At 44.6% G+C, this 27346-nt stretch overlaps 1 protein-coding gene across 1 annotated transcript in view; it reads right to left on the bottom strand.

Annotated features, from left to right (window-relative positions):
- TRAPPC12 (trafficking protein particle complex subunit 12) overlaps nt 1–27136 on the bottom strand; it is a 73888-nt gene extending 46752 nt beyond the window's left edge. The window contains exons 1-3 of the mRNA XM_055120949.1: nt 27005–27136; nt 18057–19294; nt 10142–10258 (exon numbers count right to left, since the gene is read on the bottom strand). Of these exons, the coding sequence (XP_054976924.1) occupies nt 10142–10258; nt 18057–19289 (1350 nt within the window). The 5' untranslated portion in view covers nt 19290–19294; nt 27005–27136. The remainder of the gene's footprint in view (nt 1–10141; nt 10259–18056; nt 19295–27004) is intronic.
- Between the last annotated feature and the right edge of the window lie 210 nt (nt 27137–27346).

Genomic DNA, 27346 nt, shown 5'->3' with positions numbered 1-27346 from the left:
TTTATTTATTTATTTGATTTTTTTGGGTCACACCCGGCGATGCACAGGGGTTACTCCTGGCTTTGCACTCAGGAATTACTCCTGGCAGTGCTCAGATGACCCTATGGGATGCTGGGAATCGAACCTGGGTCAGCCACGTGTAAGGCAAACGCCCTCCCCGCTGTACTATCGCTCCAGCTCCCCAACATTTGAGTATGAACCTTTTCGTAATTCTTTTGGGGTTACCGTATAAGCAAAACGGGCCAAGGGCTGGAAGACTGATGAAGCAGCAGGTAGGGCATGCTCAATTCAACAGGGTGTGGAGGCAGGGAGAGGACAGCCAGGAAACTGCCGGTGTCGGCTAGGCTGTGGGAGCTACATTAGCGAGTGGACACATTACGGGAGAACTTCAGGCTGGGTGGTGAGCGCCAGTCAGAACATGTCACAGGGGCACCTTTTAAACACTCACACAGCTGACACACAGGCCGCTGCCTCCACACTGGAAGTGGGTATTGTGGCCCTTCCTTAATTGCAGAAAACACCTGGGCATGACAAAGAGAAAGAAAGCCAACAGCGAACAATGATACGCTCTTCTGTGGGAACTACTCATCTTAACTCATTATCCTGAGTCCTTTTCTCACTTGAAACTTACCCATCTTCGAAAACATTTTCTTAGAACCTGATTTTTCATGGCTGTAAGAGAGTTGGCACAAATATAAACACATTCTCAGTCGGGCAGCAGAGGCCAAGGGGAAGGAACTTGGTTCTCTGGGGAGAAGAGTGATTAATGGTCCTCTGAAGGTGAGCCCTACTCTGCAGGCAGGCAGGCTTTCCCATCCTGGCGGTCTACCTCATCCATTTGGGGCCCACATGGAGGCTGCAAAGGGGACCCCTCACCTCATCTCTGACTTGGAATGTTTGTAATGCAGGAGCCAAATGACTGCTTGTTGAAATGATATCTTTTAAAACCAAATATTAAGTATAAGTTACTACTAAGTATGGCACTGAAAGCATGAACCAAGAGGCCTTTTCATGGAAAATAAAGGGGGGGTTGGGTGGGTTGGCTTGAGCTAGGAGATAAGGAACCACTAGAAGCAGTATCCCCCCAAAGAGTCCCACTTGGGACCTATTTTTTTTTTCTTTTTGGGTCACACCTGACAATGCTCAGGGGTTACTCCAGGCTCTGCACTCAGGGATGACTCCTGGCGGTGCTTGGGGGACCACATGGGATACCGGGAATTGAAGCATTCAAGGCAAACGCCTTATCCACTGTGTTATCGCTCCAGCCCTGTACTCGGGATCTATTTGAGAGACTCCAAAGGAAGATAAACGGAAAAGTGTGTAGATGCAAAAATATACAGATGAGAAGATATGATGATGAATAAGAATATATAGTCAACAATAAATATCTCAACCAAATATTTTAAACAGCAAAAATTCCTATTTTATTTTCTATTCATTATGTAGAGACACTAACCCCTAATAAAACATTTAAATGTGTAATAAAATTATCTGCAAGTACTGAGCAAGTAGGAATGCTCCATAAATGTTTTAACATAGCAGAATATATCATATAGAAAGTTTCAGCTCTCACCAAGGCTTCATCCTCTAAGATGTGCTTTTAAATCTCAAACTAGATCACTACTATTAAAAAAAGGAAGCAAAAATCTATCGTTTTTCTCTCTTCTTCTTCTTTTTTAGTAATGTAAAATCTTTAAAAAGTGGCTTCTTTCCTAACTGAATGTAGAGAGCAGGAATGTTTATGTTCCAACAAAATTGCCGCAGAGATGACTGAAAGATAAGCTGGATATAATTGTCACTATTGACTGAGTGTTCCATTATTAGGCTCGGCAATTTTCTGATTAATATCAATGCTCTCCAAATGAGATGCAGTCATATCTGAGGAAACTTAGACTAACCTGACAGCCAATTTTCTCAGAGTCAGGCCGACCTAATTCCTGCAGACAATTCTTAACACCAAACAGCATATGGCAGGGAGTATGGAAACCTCCTCTCCACCGAGTTGGCAGCCTGCTGGCGACACTAACAACACATGGCAGCAAGCCTGGCCGCCTTCTCTGCATCTTCCTGGCAGTCTTCTGGGGGAACAATGAGCCTGGGAGAGGAGGTGAGGACTAGACCCCTCTCAGACCGCATCCTCTTCTCTGGGGCCATGGAGGGACTCTCCCGCCACTCGGGACAGGAGGTGGCTCCGCAGAGGAACTGATACCCAGCTTAGACAGAGTCCATCTTCTGGTGTGAGAGTCTGGCCGGAGAGTGGGAGGCACAGACAGGAGCGTTTCCTTGTTTGACAACTCTTTCCTAGTCGCACAAGCTCATAGCAGGGCCTATTTCTCCAGCCTTTCAAAAACCCCCAGTTTTCTGATGGTCTCTTTCGCTTTGCAGATCTGCCTAAGACCAGGGCTTCTCTGTAACAGAAGAAAGCTGGGAGAGAGCAGAGTCGGCCCCTGTCCGCCCCCTCTCAATCTGAAGCCTGAGCGGTGTGCCAGGTCAGGTTTGCAGTAGGGGTGAAGTGGATCAAGACACTTGATCAAGTGGATCAAGGTGACCCAACCCAGCACGTGGCCCAAAGCTGCCCTCCTTCACTAAGCATGGCTGTGCTCCCTCAATATTCTAAGAGAGCCACGGCTCCCACTGCCTGCTACATGAAAAAATCCTTATTCTTTTCCCCCAGAGAATTACAATTCCTAAAAAAGTATTTTTTTTTAATTCTTAGGAAAGAAAATAGTTTTACTTAGAGAAATGTACTGAGAGAAATGTGGGGGGATAGAGAGAGGCACTTAGAGAATCTTAGAGAATGTACTTGGAGAAATGAGACAAGAAGACAGAGAGAGAGGGGGGGGAGAGGGGGGAGAGGGGGGGAAGTGTTCAACAGAAAACGAGGGTCTCACCAGAGGAAAAAGCCTTATTATTTTGTATCTATTCTTTTCTCTTTGGGGGTGTGTTGTGGTGGTGGTGTGTATATTGGGGGGGGGGGGGGGTGGGCCATGCCCTGTGGTGCTCAGAGGTTCCTCCCAGCTCAGTTCTTGGGCGTTGTGTGTGGCCATGTGGTGGTGCTCAGGTGACTGTGTGGTACCAGGATAAACCCAGCTCTCTCCCATGCAAAGCCCATGCTCTAGCCCTTTAAGCTATCACCATGGCCCTTATTTCACTGTTTTCTACCTTCTCGTTCCCCTCCCCCAATGCTTCTCCTCCATTTTTAATCCTAGGTGTCAAATATTTAGTGGGAAAAGAAATTAATCTTAAGGGCTAGAGAGATGTATGCTACTGTGCCCAGTTTTGATCCCTGGCGCCACATGTTCCCCTGGGCACTGCTGGGTGTGGCTCTGGAGGTTCCGAGCACTGTGGGGGGGAGGTGCTGGGAAACCCCCAACACCACAGGGCCTGTGCGGCACCACTCTTGGGCCCTCACATTCAAGTACTGGTCTGCTGGCTGGGAACTGCTGGGCGGGGCCACCAGGCTACATGAGCTCCACTTAAGAACACACTGCCGGGGCCTGAGCAACACAGCGGGTAGGGCATTTGCCTTGCACACGGCAACCTGGGTTCGATCCCTGGCGTCTTATATGGTCCCCTGAACACTGCCAGGAGCTAATTCCTGAGTACAGAGGAGGAGTAACCCCTGAACATTGCTGGGTATGACCCAAAAAAGCCAAACATAAAAATAAATAAATAAAAGAATACACTGCCCCCCATTAAAAAATAAAAATTAAATTAAAAGTAAACCATGAGAGCTGGGATGTGACTCAACTGGTAGGGTGCATACGTCGCGCATGCAAAGGAGTTGGGTTCATTCCTTGTCACCCTACCCCTAGCACAGCTGGGAGTAGCCCTGCTGAACCTTAAGGACAGGCAGGGAATACTCACCCTCCAGATAAAACAAAAGTATCTACATACAGCTGGGCCCTGAGGAGGAAATCTTACATGATACTCCCCTTATCATAGAGAATTCTGTAATGAAGTCAGTGTGATTATAGAAAAAGATCTACATTTAAATAAGTATTACTTTTTATTTTCCAGCTAGGAAATAAGATATAGGCTATACTTGAAAAATTGAACGTAGGTATCCGACAACTTCCAAAAGATGAGAAAAAGAGTCTAATAAAAATCACTAAAGTAACTAATAGTATGTACATAACTTTCCCATCTACAGCTCAAAGGGAATCATTAACTCTATATATGATAGCATTAAAGTGATTAAAATGTCCTTCTCTACCGGCTATGACATTCATTTTCCTGTAAATTACAATCCTAGAACACTCTGACATTACTTAGGAAAATACATTTAGAAATTTTTGCCTTGTCTTAAAGATGATAGAATTATTTTAGGACATAATTAAAATACCATGGCAAGGTAATGATCTAATGATCTTTTCTCATAAATACAGTTCCTGCCTTAAATAAATAACCTTATTAGGACTGCTACTAAAACCTTTAGTCTTTCCGGTATGTCCAATGCAAGGGGTGTGTGGGGGGAACCACTAACCTTTGCATGTGTTTATTAATACTAGAAATAATAAAAGAAGGTAAGACGAGAACTTGTGGAACAAAGTGATTGTAATCACTGTGAACAGCTCTGTATGTACTTTTAAAATTCACCATCAAATAGCGTCATACTTCAAATATAGCCTGCTACTCATGATATAGCATTATAGCGTTTCTTTTTTTTTTTAATGGGATACTCAGGGGCCAGGGGGCCAACCACAGGGGCAGCTCACTACTAGGTCCCGAGGGTGGGGACCTACTTGGGCCCTGCTGAGCCAGCACCACCATCCTCTGAGTGCCTGAGCAGCGGGGCATGCAATACGGAGGTTAGAACACGGGTCCTGGAGCATCCAAAGCATCCCTACTTGAGCTATCTCGCCAGTCACCAGTTTAGAGCAGGTTTGTTTTGTTTGGAGGGCCAGCGGTGCTCAGGGGCGTGGGGGCTCCTCCTGGCAGTGCTCGTGAGGCAGCGTTGAGGATTGAAGCTGGGAATCCAAATACAAAACATGTGCTCCAGGCTGTCAGGCCATCTCTCCCGCCCCCATAGTAAATAGTTGTTGTTGCTGGTTTTGTTTTGTTTTTTTCTTTCAAAGGCCAAAAAGAGAGAGGACAACAAAACTCCTTTCGCATGAAATAGTCTACTTCCTAAGTTTCAGATGGTCATGAAAATAATTACCTTTTAGGGCCTCTAATTTCATTAGCAACTGATAAAGTATACAGGTATTTGAAAATTAGCTCTTCTCCCTTCATTAAAAAAACAACACTTCCCTATCTCTCCTTCCCAAAGCTTTTCAGTCACAGGAATAATTCTAGAATAATTCAGTGAAATGAACTCAATGAAATGGTTGTTATTTACTAAAATGAAATCTTGATCAGCTTAAGCAAAAGTCTGTGACCACCTAAACAAGTAATTCTTACTTAAGTTTCTGAGGACACACAGTTTTGTAAATATGAAAGAAGATCACTGTCACTGTCACTGTCATCCCGTTTCTCATCGATTTGTTTGAGTGGACACCAGTAACATCTCTCACTGAGAGACTTATTGTTACTGTTTTTGGCATATCCAATACACACGGGTAGCTTGCCAGGCTCTGCCGCGCGGGCTCGATACTCTCGGTAGCTTGCCGGGCTCTCCGAGAGGGGTGGAGGAATCGAACTCAGGTTGGCCTCGTGAAAGGCGAACGTCCAACCCCTGTGCTATCGCTCCAGCCCATGAAAGAAGATGCTGATAAAAAAAAATGATAAAAAGGCAGTAGTGGGGCATACAATTTTCAATGGCTCCCAGACCACCAAAAGTATCTGTGCATCTCAAAATAGAACCGGGAGAGTCTTATTTGTCTATTGTCTTACACATGCACGGCAAGTGATTTACCACTGAACTATGTTCCTGATACCCCAAATAAGCAAAAGATCAGAGGTGAAAGAAAGCTAACAAGACACAAGAACTGACAGGAAGTTCTGAGTGTCCAGATTTGTTGTTCTTCCATTTATCACAGAGTAGGAAGGTCCCATCCCAGGGAGAGGGAGTGAGCACTCGTGTCTGTTGCAGGCTGTATCCTCTTGACCCTGGTGGGGGATCTTCCCTCCGGCTCCTTGGGGCCCTGATCCTGGGTTCTATGCCGCACTGCTCTCAGGCCCTCTGTACACTCCTGGCTCAGCTGGGCTGCTTGCCAAGGAGCTCTGGGTGGCCAGGGGCTGCAGGCTCAGGGGTCCTGTCCACTGCAGCTTTAAATAGTCACAAAATTAAAAAGAGTGAATACGTCTGAACTCAGGAGAACCAATCAGTTAAGAAGGAACATTTTGTTCTTGTCTTCGGCTAAATGTTACTGTGCAAACAAAGAAAAACTCCTCTTCAAAATCTTGACTCTAGACTCTTCTCTCTCCAATACTGCTGCCTCCTAGTGATATTCCTAACACTTGTGTCCTGCTACTGTGTGGATATTGGGGTATTGTAAAAAAAAAAAAAAAACCACAACCAAACCAACAAACAAAACAAACAACTATTATACTACTCTGACTTCTATTATACATACTGAGTACAATCAAGTCACTCACACATCAATGCCGATCTCTACACAGGAGACTCAAACACATGCTTTCCCCAAACAGACCTTTAAAAAGTTCCATTTCCCTTACAGCTGAGTTTACAGGCTGTCACTTCTGACTGAAAAAAGCTGCAAAGTTAAAACCTCACTATTTTTTTTTTTTTGTCCCTTAACTATTACAGGTGGAGGAACTGAAACTTGCTTGAAAAGTATGAGATCTGAAGGCTTTCCCAAAGTCACAAATGAGGAAAATAAGAAGGCAAACGCTTAAAGAAGAGAAGCAGGAAAAGCCATTGATTTTGTTTGCTTTTGTTTGGGGCCAACGATGCTCAGGAATCACTCCCAGCGGTGAGAGGGGAACCATACGGGATACGAGAGATCAAACCCAGGCGGCTGCATGCAAGGCAAGCAACCTTACCAGCTGTACTACCTCTCTGTCCCAGCCACTATCTGTTAGAGGTTGAAACTAACATATCTGCAGATTACTCACTGGTCTGTTCTATGTGGACAGATGTGATTCTGAAGAGCAAGCAGTCAGGGTGTAGGTGGAATTTCAAATCAAGAGTTTTATACAGCCAGTGGGATTCATTCCCAAAGCCAAGTGCCTCCATAAATCCCTTTAATAGTGTGCCCCTCTGATTATATTAAGATGTAGGAGGATTGTTTTACTTAATTCACATCACACAAACCAGCTAGAAACCTTGGAGGAATGATTCAAGAATACAAAAGTGAGTGGAAGCTAGCAAAGGAAGAATACGATTTGAGGGGCTGGAGTGATAGTACAGCGGGTAGGGCATTTGCCGTGCACACGGCCAACCAGGGTTCAATTCCCAGCATCCCATATGGTCCCCTGAGCACCGCCAGGAGTAATTCCTGAGTGTAAAGCCAGGAGTAACCCCTGTACATTGCTGGGTGTCACTTAAAAAGCAAAAAAAAAAAAAAAAGATTTGAAATGTGGTTATGTCTGATAGTATTTCTAGATGGCTACAATAACTATTTCTATTTTGGGGTACAACTGGCAATGCTCAGAACTTACTCATGGTTCTGTGCTCAGGGATCACACCTGATGTTGCTGGGGAGACTATATAGGATGCAGAAGATAGAATCTGAATTGGCTGTACAACATTTTCTTTCCTCTTTTCTTTTCTTCTCTTTTCCTTCCTTCCTTCCTTCCTTCCTTCCTTCCTTCCTTCCTTCCTTCCTTCCTTCCTTCCTTCCTTCCTTCCTTCCTTCCTTCCCTCTCTCTCTCTCTCTCTCTCTCTCTCTCTCTTCTTTCTTTCTTTCTTTCTTTCTTTCTTTCTTTCTTTCTTTCTTTCTTTCTTTCTTTCTTTCTTTCTTTCCACAGCTAGCAAAACTTCCTTCCTTCCTTCCTTCCTTCCTTCCTTCCTTCCTTCCTTCCTTCCTTCCTTCCTTCCTTCCTTCCTTCCTTCCTCCCTCCCTCCCTCCCTCACTCCCTCCCTCCCTCACTCCCTACCCCCCTTTTCCTTCCTTCGCACAGCTTGTAATGCTCAGGGCTTACTCCTGGCTCTATACTCAGAAATCATTCCTGGCAGTGCACAGGGGACCAAATAGGGTGTTGGGAATAGAACCCAGGTCGGCTGCATGTAAGGCAAGTGCCTTACACTATCTCTCTAGCCCACTGAACAACAATGTTTTCATGATTATCTTCTGATATTTTTTTCCTTAAACTAAAAGTAAGCCAATGTGATTAATGCTCCCTAACAGATAATAAATTCTTTAGAAACAAATAAACATGCATGGTATCAGCAATTCAGCAATTCAATAATAATAAAATACATGCATGCTATTCAAAAGTTTAACAATGTTTAGAAATCTATGCATTCAATATTAAAATCATACCAAATTAGTCAAAACGGGGTACTGAAAAAATTAATCATCACAAAGTTTTTATTCTGCCCTAGATACTACTGTTATTAGTAAGTTACTACCGATACTAAGTAGAGATAAAATATGCACTGAGAGGGGCTGGAGCGATAGCACAGCGGGTAGGGCGTTTGCCTTGTACTCGGCTGACTCGGGTTCGAATCCCAGCATCCCGGGTTCGGTCCCCTGAGCACCGCCAGGAGTAATTCCTGAGTGCAGATCCAGGAGTGACCCCTGAGCATCATCGCTGGGTGTGACCCAAAAAGCAAAAAAAAAAAAAAAAAAAAAAAGTACTGAGAACTGCTAAAATAAAAAAATTACAAGGATGTCCGCACCTATATAATTGCCATAACCCTTGCAAGACTCAGAAAGAACATAAAAATTTAAAAACAAAACAAAACAAAAAAACACTGTCATGGATAGACCTGTATTTTTAGTTGGCAGTAAGATGAAAGCAAATGAGTTCTCTTAGTTATTTTGGAGAAAGCCTCTGTTATAAGACCAAGAGTGAGAGCAAGTTTGAAAGTCTTAGGCTTCCAAATAGTTTTTGAGGTTCAAACCATATGACCCTATGAAACAAAGGTTTTGAACTGTAGCACTGTCATTCTGTTGTTCATCAATTTGCTCGAGTGGGCACCAGTAACGTCTCCATTGTGGGACTTGTTGTTTCCGGTATTTGGCATATCGAATACGCCACGGGGAGATTGCCAGGCTCTGCCGTGCGAGCGTGATACTCTCGGTAGCTTGCTGGGCTCTCCGAGAGGGACAGAGGAATCGAACCTGGGTCGGCTGCGTGCAAAGCAAACACCCTACCCGCTGTGCTATTGCTCCAGTCCAAAGGTTCTGAACTAAAATGATAAAATAAAATTTATGTTAAAAACTAATTGAGTGAATTATCCATAACAAGCAATATTAAATAAATTATTTGGGGCCGGCAACGGGGGCCAACTACAACTTGGGTAGTAGTTGGGAAAATTGTAAATAATGGTGGTGGGAAGGTGTAATGGTGGTGGGACGGGTGTTGGAATATCGAATGTAATAAATCATCGGGAACAGCTTTATAAAAATAAAAGTAAATTAAAAAAATAAAAAAGATTAAATAAAGAATTAAAATAAAATTTTACCTATCTCAGGGCTGGAGCGATAGTACAAGGGGAGGGGTGCAAGGTGCTTTTCTTAGTCGTGGCCCAATCTGGCTTTCTGGTTTGATGCCCACTACTGCACTTGGTCCCCTGAACAGCCCCAGGAGTGAAATTTGAACATGGGGTTAAGAGTTCGCTCTGAGCAAAGGCACTGGGTGCAGCCCAATGTGAAACAACAATAACAACAAACTTTGTATCTCTAGTTCATGTATTTGATGTAACATTTAATCGATGTATATGCAGCTTTAACTAATGCAGCTATTTAAAACAAGGGCTTTTTGTGGGTCTGGGATTTTGTTCAGTGCTAGAGCAAGTGCCTTGCCTTGCTTGTGTGAGGCCCTGGGTTCCATCCACAACATCATAAACAACTAAAAAATGTTTAAAATAATGACTTTTAAACTAATTGGTTTTTAACTTAAGTTGAAAGTATAACAGTTTTGCAGCATAGGGCTGGTATCTAATCCAACAAAATTCTATTTATGTGCAAAGGCTTTGGATAATATATTCAAAGCAATTAACTCAAGGGAAAATACTGAAAATACTATCAAAAAAACAATACTGAAAATCAAATATATTTTTACTTACAATTAGCTGCTTCAGTCCAACAAAAGATTGTTCTACTGAGTTGGCATTTAAGACCTGTCTCTTTGCTGCAGCCTTTTCACCCAGGAAGCGAAGCATTAAGTCTTTAACGGCATCTCCCTTGAAAGAATATAAGAAAAATATGTCAAGACAATAAAATGTTAATTAAACTCAGCTAACCATAACCCATAACTAACCAGAATTTCTTTTTTCTCCATTGGTGTGTGGAGGTAAAAATGCTATGATTACAGTACAGCAAAACTTCAATTAACCAGGCACTAAAGTATCGCGGATGTTAATGTGTAGTTTAGGAGTATCCTCTGATTTGGAGAGGAAGTGGTAATTGACCGTCACTCGTCCAAGACTAACCTAAGAGGCTCACCAAGTCAGGAGTGAGTAGCTTAGAGAGTTGAGATGACACGCTGGGGACAGAGGCTGGGGCATGCTGGCCTGAGGAGACACCCTCAGGAGTCACCCTCCGCCCCGACCCCAATCTACCAGATGGCCTGGGCACGAGCCACCTGTCCTCTTTCCCAGTGCGAGGTCCACTCTCCAGCCCCAGGTAAATGGAGGGTGCCTTCCCTGAGGTCCCTCACAGTCAGCTCGGCAGGTCTTCCAGCCACAGGAGTTGAGGCGGGCTTGGGGTACACGTAGGCTGTGGGCCAGAGAAGGGTCCTTGTGAGCCTCAGTACAGGAAACATCAACCTCACACCCTAGCTCTGTGGCTTAGATCAGAGGTTTCCAAAGTTATGTGGCCTACTTCTCCCTTTCTAGAAAACAAAAACCAAGGGGAAAAAAAAAATCAGCATTCCCCTGGCTCTTTCCCAGCATCCACTGGGGGAATATTATGCATTTTGGGAAAGCCCATGTTAGATACACCTGTGAACAGGGCTAGAAGAATAAACGCGGAGTCCCAATCATGTACTATATGGGACAGATTCAAAGACGAGGAGCAGGTGCTTTGGAGGGGCTGAAGAAGAAGGAACATATTAATAGCCTGAAATGACCCGCAAACCCTTAAGGTGGTGAGTCATGGGGATGGGGAGAAGCTAGGGACAGAGGCCCGGGGGTTGGTGTGTCTCAAGTAGAGACGAAAGGGAAAGCAGGTCCCGGCCGAGGTCCAGCACTTCCAGAGCCCATGGGAACATGACTGCTATGAGGGAAGTAGCTGAGAAACTGTTAAGAACCTACAGACCTCTGCAGTGTGGGGTCCACCACGGGTGGAAACAGGCACGGGGCCATGCAGCAGTCTGATTTCACCTCTGTGGCTCACCGCAGGAGCGGGCCTCAGAGCAGGGTGACTTGGGATAGGGCCAACAGAGGTGCCTGTGGAGGGTCTTGGCTCACCCCCCTCTCTCTGGGGACGTTACTGCCTGGGACAGGTGTTAGGCCAGGAGTGGCTCTGAGGTCACGGAGGCAACGTGTGCTGGCCTGGCCTCTGTGACACCCTCTGGGGTTCTGTCTGGGCACGGATGACAGAATAGCAGAGCACAAAGGACCCGTAGAAGCCGATGGGGAGTTACTGGCAGAAACAAAAACTGGACCGGCCCACAGCAGGGAGGGTGGGAAGAAGATGGAGAACAGCAGCCCCGCGGCCCAGGGAGCATTAGTCCGGCTTTCAGACACTGGCAGTGAATGGCAGGTGGCAACTGGGTGCCACCCTCAGGTGAGGATAAAGGGGTACCGACATGGGTATGTCCCCTGTACGGACTTTACGACTGTCCCAGGTCCCATCCAAACGCGTCCCTCCCCTTGTTGGGGGAGAATCAGGGCATGGCAGTAGCCCTACTCAGATGTTTTTTTTTTAATCGTTTAGTAACCTCCCAAATGGTGACACTATTACACCCCTTCATTGCCCCTCGCCGCCCACAGAGCAGGACAGAGGAAGGCTGCTGCCACTGCCCACTGACCCCTCTGCTGCAGAACGGAAGGTGACAGCTGGTGGCAGTGGAGAATTCTAGGCCACATCTGCTTCTGCCCTGGAGCTGAGGCTGACACTCAGAGGTCAAGTCATACACGTGACCCCGGGGCCGAGACTGAGAAGCAGCATTCCCCTGATTTTCCTTTCTGAGGGAAAGGTACAATGCTTCAAATGCCAGGGCCACAGAAGTGGCTAAGTGGTCCAGGAGGGATAATTAAAGGGCAGGAGAGAGACAGCTCAACCAAATGACTTCACAAAACTTTGTAGAAACGCAACCCCAATGAGACAAGGGACATTATCTTAGCTGGAGGAGCTTTGGACCAGAAAAGGGCAAAATGAAATCTGAAGGCACAAAGGGAGGACAAATTTAACTCCTCCATCCTTGGAAGTGCCCAATTAATTAGTTCACACTGCAAAAAATCTCTCTGCCTTTAAAATTCTGCTAGTTAACATTTCCGTTACCACAGGAAGCTCCTGGACAGTAGCACAGGATGACAAACTCTCAATGGCGAAAGCCCCAAGATGTGAAAATGTCTTAACAGAAAGCTAACTCCTGGCATGTCACCAAGCTGAAGACAACTATGGTGCAGGGGCCGTGGGGTCTCTACTGCACATCCTCACACGGTGCCTGCAGGGAAGGAGGAAGCTTCTGCACAGAGGGCGCTGGGGCTGAGAGCTGGGCGCTCACATCTGGGGTCGGCTGTATCTGGAGCCCAATGGAGCCCATCAAATCAACATGCCCAGGGCAGGGCTACTGCCTCCAAGGTCAGGACAGGACAGTGAGGGGCTATAGGCACAGCCCCGCATAGTGAGGACACCTATCCCTGTCAGATGCGTTTAGGAAGAAGTCAATGGGCTGGTTCTCAGAGTAGCACTTTCACTTCCCCTGAAGTTTTGGGCTACTCCTGGCAGTGCTCAGGGGCCACTTCTAGTTTGGTGCCTTGTCTCTCCTGGTGATGCTTGCAGACCATAGCCGGGAGCCAGGATCTAACCAGGGTAGGGTCAGCTTTGTGCAGAGCAAGTGCCTTACCTCCTATACTATATCTCCCTGGTGCCAGCAGCTTTTTTTTTCATTTTAGTGACCAAAGAACCTAGAGCAGCCAATTAATTCTAGGAGAATGGAATTTACAAACAGGAGAGCTAGAGAGGTATGCAAAGGAAGGGTTCCAAAAATCTGTAGGAGTCGCTGATTCTGCTACTGAGTGAGCAGTTGTTCTTGCACAGGGAGAAACCACAGCTGTGTTGTAAGCTGTCAAGTTCAGCTCAGTCACTGTGCAGGGCCCCTGCTGTACATCTAGACTGTCTTTCAGTATAGCCTCCAGAAAGATCACACAAGAGTAAAAGCTAGTCTAAATTCACTTTTAAATTTCTAAAGAAACCTGAAAAGGGTCAGATAAATCTGAAAAAAAAAAACAAAAACAAAACTATTACCTGCTAGAGCAAAATACAACTCTTTTAAAAGAATATAAGATACAGCAGACAGAATACAAATAATCAAGAACATAAACGACAATGCCAGTCTTTAATCAACAATAACAATAAATGAAAAAGTAGATACACGTGACCCACCGACAAGAGAAAAGGTACATTTAGAGGGGCCTAGAAATTATGGAATGATGGGAGTTTTCCAAAAAGAACCTATAATACTCCAACTATGTTCAAAGATCTAAAGTAAAACTTGAACACATTGAGGAAAGAAACATTTTTAAAAGGACCAATGAAAATTATGGGAACAGAAAGATGGGAAAATGACCCTGAATAGCTTCAATTGTAATGGGTACAGAAGGAGGCTGGTGCGATAGTACAGTGGGTGAGGAAGGCTCTTGCCCTTCACATGGTCCACCTGGGTTTGATCCCTGGCATCACATATGGCTCCCCTGAGCCCACCAGGATTGATCCCTGAGTGCAGAGCCAAGAGTAAGCCTGAGCATTTTTGGATGTGACCCCAAAACAAAACATAGCAAAAAAGGTACAGAAGGAAAGATTGATGAACTTAACAAATTAATAGGAATTTCAAAATTAAGCACAAACAGAAAAATACTGAAAGAATAGAACAAACACCACCACCAAATCCACAAACACTTCAGGTGTCGGGGATGTAGCTCAGTAATAAAACAGGTGCCTGACGTGAGGGCCTGGGTTTGATGCCTGCACTACACAGAAACACACCTCCAAACACAAGGTGTAAACATTAACACAATATATAGTATTAAAAATAAACACGCAGCATGAACCAAAAAAGTTCAAACACGGATCACTGTCACTGTCATCACTGTCATCCCATTGTTCATTGATGTGCTCGAGCGGGCATCAGTAAGGTCTCCATTGTGAGACTTGTTGTTACTGTTTTTGGCATATTGAATACGCCGTGGGTAGCTTGCCAGGCTCTGCTGTGCGGCAGGATACTCACAGTAGCTTGCTGGGCTCTCCGAGAGGGGCAGAGGAACCGAACCCAAGTCGGCCACGTGCAAGGCAAACGCCCTACCCGCTATGTTAATGCTCCAGCCCCAAACACGGATAGAGATGATAAACTCACAGATCCCAGGGCCAATAGAACAAAAACAAAACAACAACAAACACAAAAGAAAAACTGGTATTTCATCTAATCAATGGAAACTTGTGATAAAACATTATGAAAAACCATGGGGGGAGGGGCAGGTAAATACAGGCACAGAAAAGCAAAAATGAAAATTATAGACTTCACAAAAACAATAGTAAAGCCAGGAGATAAAGGGCTTCCTTAAAGGAAAACAAATATGACAACCGAGAATTCTTTCTAATTTTCAAAATAACATAAGCTGAACGGACAGCAGCCAGTTGGACCCGCAGTAACAAGTGACATCTATGGCCCTCGGGAGATTGCAAAGGGTTCTTGATGTGGCCTAGGAGAGAGGCTTTAACATGTGGGCTTCCCTGACAGGAATCCTGTCAAAATCAAACAGAAAGGAAAAGAGGAGAGGAAAGAATTCCAGCAGAATGGGGATGGGGCAGAAAAAGACCCAGCCTCAAAATCTGTAAGCTGCAGTCAGAGTGAAACCAGGATAAGCCCTTGATCCTACCACATTACCGATTACATTCTGAGGCTTCCATTTCATTTATCCTTCTATATCTCTGTCTCTCTCCATCTGGACTAGAAGCTTCTACTCTAGTAGAAGGTTCTAAAAAATTATGACTTCCCCTAACTTCTAAGGTCATCAACAATTCTAAATACTTGAAAATGTATATCGTCAATGCTAATGCTACTATAGTTTCCATGAATTGTTAAATATTCACCTTTAAGGCCTTTGAGACTGCTATAAAAGTAATTTTATAAGAAAACTAAGAATGTTTCGTTTTGTTTTTTTTCAAATTTGATCCCATAAGAAGGGAAATTTTAATTAGGTACCAAATTGGGAAAACGTCAAATTGTGTTAGAAAGGCGATTTAAAATAAGTAACAGTGCAGGAGTAAAAATTTCCAGAAAAATCTGTTAAACAAATCCCATGAAAGGTTGGTTGACATCTTAAAAGCTTGGTGTGCACAGAAAGTTAATAAACTCTCATTTGTTTTACCAATCTAAGTCTTCTGAAAAAAATAAACACAGTGTTTCACTCAAAGTAAACCAAACAGTTTTTCTCTTCTGTCCAGAGAATAAAAGCTTCTTTGATGAGACAAAGGTAAACACACATCTAGCACGTTTATTAATGGAAAAGTCAATGGTATTTTGAAAACTAATACTGGTCCAAATTTCAATTTATCATAAAGTTTCCAACACAACCACTGTGAACTACAAGAGTATGGGTGATACTATCTTAGAACTTCAAGGAATAAAAATATACTATTTCCTGGCTGGTCACAGGCATGTGTTTCACCCACACAGTGGGGGCTCTCCAGTCCTTAAGGACTGCTAAGGAGTGCTCTAAGCATGTCACTTTAGCTATCTGGAACTGAGGAGGAGACAGACACAGCTCCGGGGGGGCCACCAAATGCTCTTAACTTGTAGATAGGACCTTTGGATTTGAATCAGTTGCACAGAACTTTGGCACACCTGGGTTTCTTAATTCAAAATCACCAAAATTTGGGGCAAAATGTACTATTGCTCAGTCCCCGCCCCCAAATGATTTTTTATTGTCTGATATACCAGCCTTTAACTTTCTCCTGAATGACATTCAAGAGGAAGAAGAGGATATGAAGATCAAGGGTTGAAGAAGAGATGGATAGGATTTAGTGAAATGAAAGCAACCCGAGACCCAATATCCTCCAAAATCAATGTCCATGAGTGGGACTCATTAGAAAGATCCTACAAAGATCCTTCTTTGGAGAAACAAAACAGGGATAGGCAGTATCAAAGGATGGCAACCCCTCGACCTTTGACTATAAAACCGAGAATGCCAAAGAATGGGGAGAGAGGATGGAGAATAGTTTGACGAAGAGTCACCTAAAGACAGTGGGGGAGGGTCTGGGCACGCTGGTTGTGAAGAAGGTGCAGTGACTGTTTATAGCAGAACCAGGGAGGTAATGCTACCATATTACCTAAATTACAATATTTACAATATTTTTTTTCTAAAATGCTACAAGAGTAAGTTATGTTACATATATTTGTTTATTAAGGTAGAGAAGCCCCTGAAATTCTATATTACAGATGAACGAAAAGCAACAAAAACCGGGAAAAACAAGCAAAAAAGAAGGGAGAAAAGGACACTCTGAACAAAGCCTGATAAAGAGTAAGCCCAGAATAAATACTCTTAGTAAATATATATTAGGGAAAGGCAGCATTGCAAAGTCTCCAAATCCCATGGGGTTAACTTCAGATACTGAAAATCAACTACTTCCCTTTTCCATATCATTTTCCCCTTTTTTCGCTGGTGCCCGGGCACGGGAGGGGGGAGGAGGGATATTTGGGGCCACACCCAGCGGTGCTTTAGTGCTCATTCTTGGCCCTGCATGTAGAGATCATTCCTGGCAGGCTCAGGGCACTGTATGGGATGCTGGGGATTGAACCCTGGCCGGCTGTGTACAAAGTGAACATCATACCCCTGTACTATCTCTCCAGTCCCACCATATCATTTTCCCACAGAACACGAGGCTGTAGAGCACATGCCTAGCATATGCCCAGCACATGGAAAGTCCCAAGTTTGATCACTGGCACTGTAAGGTATCCCCCGGAACTGCCCAGAGTGAGCTCTGTAAGAAAAATTAAACGAGGGCCAGAGAGACGGCTTGATAGGCCAAGTGCATGCAGGAGGCTCTGGTCTGATCTCTCGTGGTCTCCTGAGCACAGTGTGAACCCCTGAGCACCGCTGGATGTGGTCCAAACAGCAGTCACTCTCCTCTCCCAACTCCAAGCGTATTCAATCAAGGATGTGTTTTGGATTTTTATATATAAGATTATTTCCCTATTAAAAATTTGCAATAGTTAAAAAAAAATTTGCAACAGTGGGATTCCAGTATCAAAGCACTAAACACTTGGATGTGTATTTTACAACTTTCCAAAGTCTTCAGCTGTGCCAGGAATAGAGCTCAAGAGGTTGGGCATGCTCTGTGAAGTCCTGATGAAACAGACAAAAATAAAGTCTACCGGGGCTGGAGCGACAGTACAGCGGGTAGGGCGTTTGCTTTGCACGCAGCCAACCTGGGTTCGATTCCCAGCATCCCCGAGCACCACCAGGGGTAATTCCTGAGTGCAGAGCCAGGAGTAACCCCTGTGCATTGCTGGTGTGACCCAAATAAAAAAAAAAATAAATAAATAAACAAACACACACGGGGGAAATCAATAAGAATCCAAATTACCTAAGGACATAGTAACAGACTCACAAATTAGAATCTTAGGAAACACTGCAACAAGAATTTTCCAAGTTATTAAAGGAATTATACATTTTTACAGAACTGTATTTCAAACATAAAAATGTATTTTATATATTTTACAAACAGTAGGTAAAAAGGAACAACACAGAATGGCCTGTGTCACTAGGGAAGAATTCTGCTGGTGACTTTTCTTGAACAACGCTCCGGACTTACCTGGATGTTGTCGAACTTGAGGCCTGGCATGGTGAGGTTCTCCTTTTCGATGAAGACTGTGCTGTACTGCTGAGTCGCCACCGCAATGAGGACCTCCCTGGTGGCCTCCCCAGGCAGCCAGGCGTCATTTCTCCGGTCCATCTCACTCATGCTCAGGGCCGTGGCAAAGGGGTCCTCAGTACCTGCAAACACAGCCTGGATTTGGGAGAACGGCTTGGGAGACTGAGGGATTTCTAGAGAAGCAGTGGAGATGCTCGATTCGGATCTGGCCATCCCCGGGGAGTAAGAAGGATCGGTCGATCCGAGAGATTTCTCTCCCACTGGAGTCGTGAGGGAAGACAGCTGCTCTGGAACCGAAGAGGCCGCGTTGGGGTTACTGACAGAGATGAATGTGGAAGTGGTGAACGAGTCAAAGAAGTCTGCGGCCACAGAGTTGGTGCTGGTTGTGTCTCCAAAAAAGTTACTCAGGCTGGGGCTTGGCTGGACCACCTGAGGAGGGGTCTTGGCGGCTGTTTCGCTGGTGCCGCCAAAGCTGGGAGATTTTACCATCTGAGACTCAAAGCCGTCCCGCAGGAACGGGGATGTCTGGGAGCCAGCAGGATGGGCCTGGCTGAAAATGGTGCAAACGGGGATGGGCTCGTCCTTGGGAGAGGCCTGCCGGGAGGAGAGCTCCGAGACGGGGGTGTCTGAGGGAGTCTTTTCATCCCCGGGTTTCACATCCTCTGCGTCCTCCTTTTCAATGGCAGGCTTGTCTTTTGCTTCTTCTTGCGCTGGGTCTTCCTTCGAAGACGCCCTGCGATCAGGACTCATCTCAGAGACGCTCTTAGGTGTCTCGTCCCCCTCGCTTTCACTGCCGTTGCTCAGAGTGTCCACGACTCCCTTGTCCACGGCACTTTCTAGTCTGGACTCAGAGCTGCCTGTGGCAGGCTCTGCCATATCCCGCAAACAGCCCAGGTCACCTGTGTCATCTTCACTGTTGTTCGGAGAGTCAGAGATGAGGACACTTTCCATCATGTGCTCGTTTAGCTTGTCCACAAAATTAGTTGAGTCTTCGGATATGGTCTCGTTCTCTTCAGAGCCAAACTCGTCTCCACCGAGATCAATGGTCTCCTCCTGGAAGAGAAGCTGGCCTGCTTGTTCCACAGGCCCCTGTGGAGAGCTGCTCTCAGTCTGCCCCACCGCCAGCCCCGGGTCCTCGTTCATGTTTCGGTCAGCCCCGTTCGCATTCTCCATGGTAGCTGAAAAAGAGACAAATGTGTATTGAACACATCAGCTTTCTACCTGGGTTATCTGTAAGCTAATTATAAGTCTTATGATTAAAACTGCTTTCTAATTAGAGAAAAAATGGTGGCTACGTGCTGCTATAACACTTGCCCAATCCCACAAAAGGGACATGACCAAGAGTGAATTTTGATGTAAGCTATGAGGGATTAAATATGTGATTAAATATAGATTCTCTGAGAGAACAGGGAATGAGGAGTGCACATGAGAAATCTCTTTACCTTCTGCTTAATTTTACAGCGAACCTGAAACTAAAACTAAGTCTGGGCTGAGCTCCACCCAGGCCTTGGGTTTCATTCCTAGCACAGCATGAATAAGAATAAATTTTATTAAGGAAGTATTTTTAAAGCTTGACATTAATACTTGATATTCAAGTAGTTCAAAATACTAAAGGAGTATATGTTGAATATCTTCATCTCATGAAACTTAAAATTCTGTAGCTGGTAAAAAACTCCCCATATTTTTTTCTCCTCAGACCGTGACAACCACCATTCTACTCGATGACTATCAATGTGACAGTCTGGTGTACTGCATACAGTGGAATCACATAAAATTTGTCTTTTTATCTTATTTGACTTTGCACAATGTCCTCATGGTTCACCCAAGTGGTCAGATTTTGTCTTCTAAGGCTAATGTTGCATCAGATGTACCTACCATATTTGTTTATCTACTTATCTGCTGCTTCCATGTTTTGTCTGCTGTGAATACTGCTATGAATTATATCTTCTCCAGAGATTTCAATTCTCTTGGGTATATAATAAGAGGTGGAAATGCTAGATCATAGGTAATTCTATTTTATTTTTTGGGTTTTTGGGCCACACCCAGAGATGCTCAGGGGTTATTGCTGGCTTTGCCCTGAGGAATTAAAACTGGTGGTGCTTGGGGGACCATAGGGGATGCCAGGGATTGGACCCAGGTGGGCTTTGTGTAAGGCAAATGCTCCAATTGCTTTACTATCATTCAGCCCCAGTAATTCTGTTTTTAAGTTTTTTAGTAACAAACTATTTTCTGTAGTGACTCTACCATTTACAATCCCATCATTAGTGCACATGGATTCCAGTTTTTTCTGCATTTTTACCTCAGCACTCTTAATTTTCTGTCTTTCTGGTGGCAGTTGGTGCACTGATATACTATGCAGTATGAGGTTTCTAGTCTTTTAAATTTTATGTGGTGTATGAGACTCAGCTGGAGTCCTTCTTCTCCTTCTATGAAGATTTCCCAAGACATTCCAACTACTCAAAATCTCTTCAGTCTCCCTTCATCTGGGAATTTAAGGTAGCCAGGTGTCTGGAGCAAAATAAACAGTATGAAAATAAAGGAAGAGAGGCACTCTGGTGGGTGAAGCTAATGACAACAAAAGCTGGTGGCATTTATTGCTTGTTATGTTCTGGCACTAATCTAATTGGTTTTATATGTATCTTGTTACACTAATCCTACCAAACTCCTCTGATATAGCTACTGTAATTTACTCCATTTATCAGATGAGTAAAGTGAGGCCTTTAGAAACATGTACCCCTTGCTCATATTTATTTCTAGTATGTAAAAAAAAAAAGCACACAGAATTTGAAATGTTAGCTAACATGAAGGCCACACTATGAAACAAAGATTTTGAACTAAAAATCTAAATTATTTGTTCCTTTCCTAAAGAATTTTTCTGAGAAAATTTACTGCATACAGCTTTACTTGCAGTAAAAAAATTGAAGTAAAGAGAAAAGATGAGTTTCTCAAAAAAAGTAAAAAACACCTTTCTGACCTTTAAAATCTATACTTAGCTGATCTCTTGATTAGATTACTTTTTTTTCTCATTGTCAACACTTTTCATCATAGTATTCCAAATTAATGTTCTACCCTTTTATATCATGGATCACCCTGAGGTCTAAAAAAACTTTTTTCAAAGTAGATAATAAAATTTAAACCTTTGGGGAAAAGTTTCTTGCTCAGCAGTTACTAATTAATTCCCCATTTTTAATACGGTAGTCATCTTGTAGGTATCAGTTATAGATGAGGCAAAAATACATGGAAAAGGAACAAAAGCCCTTTTCGTGTAATAATACCTAGTGAGCCCAAAAAGAAGGCCAGCACAGAAACATCATCACTGTCACTGTCATCCCGTTGCTCATCGATTTGTTCGAGCGGGCACCAGTAACGTCTCTCATTGAGAGACTTATTGTTACTGTTTTGGGCACGTCCAATACGCACGGGTAGCTTGCCAGGCTCTGCCGAGCAGGCTCGATACTCTCGGTAGCTTACTGGGCTCTCCGAGAGGGGCGGAGGAATTGAACTCGGGTCGGCCGCGTGAAAGGCGAATGCCCAACCGCTGTGCTACCACTCCAGCCTGGTACAGGAAACATCACAGAGGGAACATATCCAGGTGGTAAGTAAGACTTGGGCAGGAAGGGCTTGGAGACAAGCATGACTCAAAGGGGAGTGATGCACGAGCCAAAGGCTTGATTACACAGAAGGACATACTGGATTAATAGCACAGTGGGTAGGGTGTTTGCCTTGCATGCGGCCCATCTGAATGCGGCCCATCTGAATTCAATTCCTCTGTCCCTCTCGGAGAGCCCAGCCAGCTACCGAGAGTATCCCGCCCACACGGGAGAGCCTGCAAGCTACCCGTGGCATATTCGATATGCCAAGAACAGTAATAAGTCTCACAATGGAGATGTTACTGGTGCCCGCTCGAGCAAATCGATGAACAATGGGACGACAGTGCTACAGTGCTACAGTGATGATATCCCATATGCTGCTAATGCCTGGTATCTAGTAGACACAGTAACTACTGGTTCTGAGTCCATTCAGAAGAAAATCACTTCTGATTGTAACTCCACGTTTCCCAGTATTGTATTCATGAATAATTCTCAGAAAATGTAGGATATTAGAAAAGGTCCAATACACACAATTATAGGAAAAGGTCAAGAACAACACAACTACCTAAATCATGGTGCTTTCTTTTCCTTTTTTTTTTTTTTTTCCCCCCGCTTTTTGGGTCACACCCAGCAATGCACAGGGTTTACTCCTGGCTCTGCACTCAGAAATTACTCCTGGCAGTGCTCAGGGGACCATATGGGATGCTGGGAATTGAACCCGGGTTGGCCGTGCACAAGGCAAATGCCCTCCCTGCTGGGCTATCGCTCCAGCCCCAGGTGTTTTCTTTAAATGAAGGGAAGAGCTGAGAAAATTCTACTCTGAAGATTAGTGTAAGTCAAAATTCTAGTCAAAGTTAATTTGTACACATAGCATGACACTTACAGAGAAAGAGGGATTCACTCTAGGAAGGGCTGCCCCTAGCTGACTCTGCTATGGTCTAAGAGACACTGGAATTAGAGACTATTAATAACCAAGCACACCCATTCACTATGGGGGATAGGTACAGAAAGAATTGCATCAGTAAAAATTTAAGTCCACACCAAAACAGGCTATTTTTGCCTGTAAATTATTTGCAGTAGCAAGAAGTATATATGTATGCACATCCAGGAGATAAATCTAAGAATGTCCATTAATAGTATACTTTGTATACTAAAAACCTAAAGAGGTTAAAAAACCCATCTACAATACAACACATAAGTCGTGGCATCATGACAAACAACATTATCAATAGCAACTTCTTTCTGCTATTAGAAATGTCAATCCCTTGGGAATTAGGCAAATCTTATTTATTGAGAATGGGAACAGCTAGGTATAGGACAAAAATACACCTTTTTTTTTTAAACCAATTTACCTGAAATATTTGTTTCAAGGGGAGGGGAACACCCAGTATTGCTCAAGGCTATTCCTGGCTCTGCTCAGGAGATGGTATGTGGGTGGTGGGGATCAATCCAGAGCTGGCTATATGCAAGGCAAATAAATTATCGCCCTGCACTACCTCTATGGTCAAAACTACTTAAAGCCTTGCCCATGGCTGATTTGGGTTGATTCTTGTAACTGCATATGGTCTCCTGAGACCCACCAGGAAAGATCTCTGAGCACAGAATCCTGAGCACTCTTGGGAGTGGCCCCAAATGCAAAAATAAACATATACCAGGGCAGATATTCGTTTTTGCCAGAATTACTCCTGGCAAGGATTGGGGCACCATATTATTCCAATAATCAAATCCAAACTTCCTGTGTACAAAGCCAATTAAGCTATCTCTCTCTGGTCTAGTCTGAAATATTTATTTTTGGTTTTAGGGTCACACTTGGTGGTCCTCAGGTGTTCCTGGCTCCGTACTCAGGACTCCCTCCTGGTGGGCTTAGGAGACCATATGGTGTGCTGGGAAGTTGAGCCTAGGTCAGCTGCATGCAAGGCAAGTGCCCTACATGCTATACTATCTCTCTGAGTCTAGACTGAAATACGTCAAATGACATCATCTGAGGACCAGGGTGGTAGTTCAAACGGTTACAGCACCTTTACTCATGCTGGAGACCCAGGTTCACCCTTTGCACCTGTGGTCCCAGAGCACACAGCCTGAGAATCCTCTGAACACAACTGGCTGTGGCTCCTAAATCAAAACTGGAATATTTAACAGTAGAGAAAAATGAATAAAGCAACCCATGTGATGCAATAATATGTTTGAATGTTCCAAGTGTAATTCTGCATGAAGAGTAGGAAAGCAATGTTGTTAAGGAACAGAAACACAAGAGCCTAGTGAGAATGCCCAGTTTAGCTGGGGTTGGGGGAAAGAGGAGTTGCATGCAGGCGACTGCAAGGGAAGATAGTTTTACTGGGCAGGAACACAGGAGCTCCAAATCATGTGGCACTGGTCTTTTTTTTTTTTTTTTTTTCACATCGGCGTAGAAGACAGGGTTGGGTTTGCAAATATTCTCTTTGTATCGGCCAGGTACTTATATGTAGTCTTTATAGCTGATAAACAAAAAAGGAGAAGTCGCTTGTATCTGTCTTCAGTTGTATTTTGTATGTATTTACTTGGGGTACGGACACCACCCGAATGACTGTTTTCCAGGGTCGCTCCTGGTGCTGCTTGAGAAAAGAACATGTAGTACCAGGGACTGAACTCAGTCCTCCTGCAGGCCAAGCATGCACTGAGTCCATGAGCTATCCTAGGGCCCATGACACAAATCTTTACTCTTTTTTTGTACTATTGGCTTAGTAGTTTTTTAAACCACACAGCTCATTTTCAGTTTATATCAGCATCAAAAATGTTAGTAAAAGGAGGGCCTGCTCGGGATGGGAGATGCAGGCTGATAGTAGACTACAGACCGAACATGATGACCACTTAATACCTCTACTGCAAACCACAACACCCAAAAGGAGAAAGAGAGAGAGTAAAAGGGAATGCCCTGCCACAGAGGAGAGGTGGAATGGAGAGGACGGGGTGGAGGTGCACGGAGGGATACTGGGACCATTGGTGGTGGAAAATGCGCACTGGTGGAGGGATGGATACTTGATCACTGTATGACTGAAACGCAAGCATGACAGTTTGAATCACTGTACCTCACGGTGATTCACTAATAAAAAAATTTTTTTTAATGTTAGCAAAGAAATCTGACTTTATATTTGTCTAACTGGTGTTTTTGAATAATGAGCATAATTAATGCCTTAAAAATTAAGCAACAGTTTTAAGAGATTTAAATTCTTTAAGAAAGGAGATGGGTGATGACTCAGTGGCTAAAATCACTGTCTTCCAAGCGTGAGGTTTTCAGTTCAATCCCCATGTCTCTGTATGAACCCAGTGCAATCCACACCATTCTGCTCTTAGGGGCTGGCAGTCCTGCTCTCCATACAAGTGATTTCTGGCCAGGTGTCTGTCAACATTGCAACTGCAGGGTGTGACTGTGACTGCCTTCACCTCAACTCACCTCAATTCAATCACCAGCACCACCATTAAAGAAAAAGTTGTGTAAGTACCAGAGCAAAGAGTGTAAACCCCAATGAGCATTACAACTACAGAACTGCAACCCTTCGTGAGCAACACCACTAGTACATGTGTGACCCTCAGGATCAAACAACATTAACAGAAAAAAGGGATGAAGAGATCACTAAGAATGATTAAAAATAGTGTGCTCAGAGTCCTCTTTGGGCATAAATTTTTTATGCATATTTACCAGGATCAACATAAGTATATCATTCACTCATACAACAAGAAAACCATGATTTGCCCAATATTACTCTGCCAATCCTTGATGCTGACAGGATTCCAACATTGCTTTTCTGCCTGTTTTCCTAATAAGGCTGGAGAGCTAGCTAATAATGTAGAGTAGAATGGTGAAGGAAGATGATTGAATGACTGGTTCTGAAAATTTGCCAGAGTCTTAGTACCACTCCATTTTTAAGTCTTGGTTTCCTTATCTATAAAACGCAAAAAATGACTAAGTGTAACCAATGTAAGGCACTTCTAAAACTGATGAGCTGCATAGATATAAGCAAAATAACTGCAATTTTAACGATGAAACAGAGTGATAACACACTTTCCTTGAATGGTGAAGATTCTCTTAAACATCACAGGATATTAGGACTGAATAAACAATGCTGCACTTACATTCCCCTCTCTTACTTCATCACACAGAGGTCTGTCTTTCCAACTTTATGGTAAAAAACCAAATCTCTTAACTCAAATACATCATTAAGCAGCCATATGAAGGTAAAAAAAAAAAAAAAAAACTGTAGGCCCGAGAAAATGCTTCATGCATGTGGGGCAGCGGGGAACGGGCTCAGTGGCTCGAACTGCAACATGGCCAGCTAGCAATTAAAGATATGGGCACAACACAGCCATGAGAGCAACACAACCAGACTGTGCATGAACACAACTATGGGTGCAGCTTGTGCAAGCACCGCAAATACAGTAGGTGACCCTTGGTAGGTAAAACTAAATGTGCATGACCTCCAAAGATCACAAAAAAGGGAAGGGGAGGGGGAAATGAAAAAAAATGTCAAAAAATAAAACGTTTCACTGGGGTTTAACTCTTGTGGTCAAGAGTAAATAAGACAAACACTTGGGCTTTTTTTTTTTTTTTTTTTTTTTTAGGAAGCTGAAAGTATATACTCTAGCAGTTCCCTATGTCCCGAGGGTGCTTGGGAAAGATCAGGATGTGTAATAGTCGCACATTTACACACATGCACAGCGGTGGATTTCACATAAATCATCACAGTCGTCCCCAACCGTACTGAGTTTGGCAGGGCAGGTTACACAAGAGTAAGAGAGGAAAGGGTCCCAGCCCTGCCACGCCGGTCATCGAGTGCCAGCAGCTGCTTCCCGGGCTCCAGGTCCCTCTCGCGCTTGTCCAGCTGAGCGGTGGTGGCCACTCTCCATCTCTCTGCCAATGGTCGCCCTCCCCCTATGGGGGCACAGAGGGCGCACGCAGGGAGCTCTGGGACACTGGCCGGCTGGCCAGCTGACCAGACGCACTGCTGCAAAGGCAGTGGAGACCTGCGGCCTTAGTGACCCTCCACCCAAGGAGCCCAGCCAACTCCCCCGCCCGCGCCCCCCATTTCTTCTGAGGGAGGGCCCAGGGCAGGAAACCAAAGAATTCCCTCCGGTGTGGAGACAACCCCCCTGCAGCAGCCCAGAAAAACGGATCTCCCCCAAGGATGCTTCCTAAGGGCGCGCCCTCCCCAGGACCGGCAGCCTCGGGAGGGAGACCCGGGAGAGGCAAAGGGCCTGCGGGGCTGGGGGGCGGTGGGGGGGACAGCCCGACCCCCTCCTTATATCCGGGGCCCTAATCCTCACCTGCCACCCACCCACTGGGGCTGGGGAGGGGGTCACCAGCAGCCGTAACTAGGGTCCAGGAAGCGGGTTGCAGGCAACCAGGAAGGAGGGACTGGAAGCAGCAGCTCCTGCGCCTGCGCGCGCGCGCCGCGATACCCGGGACCGGAAGCGTCCCGCGTACGTTTCCGGTCCGCGCAGCAGTGGGCGGGGCCTGGGCTGCCTAGCAGTGAAGCTGGGCGGGGACTTGTGGGATGTTAGTGGGCAAGTGAAGTAAGATGTCACACCTGGAACCACACCTGGAACTGGCCAAGGGTGTTATGACTCTTTTGTTTTATTTTTGTAGTTGTATTTTATTTTTCTTTT

Source organism: Sorex araneus, chromosome X (genome assembly GCF_027595985.1).
Source record: "Sorex araneus isolate mSorAra2 chromosome X, mSorAra2.pri, whole genome shotgun sequence".
NCBI classification, from domain to species: Eukaryota; Metazoa; Chordata; class Mammalia; order Eulipotyphla; family Soricidae; genus Sorex; species Sorex araneus.
The sequence above is the reverse complement of the archived record's forward strand: the minus strand, read 5'-3'. Positions and strand labels throughout refer to the sequence as shown.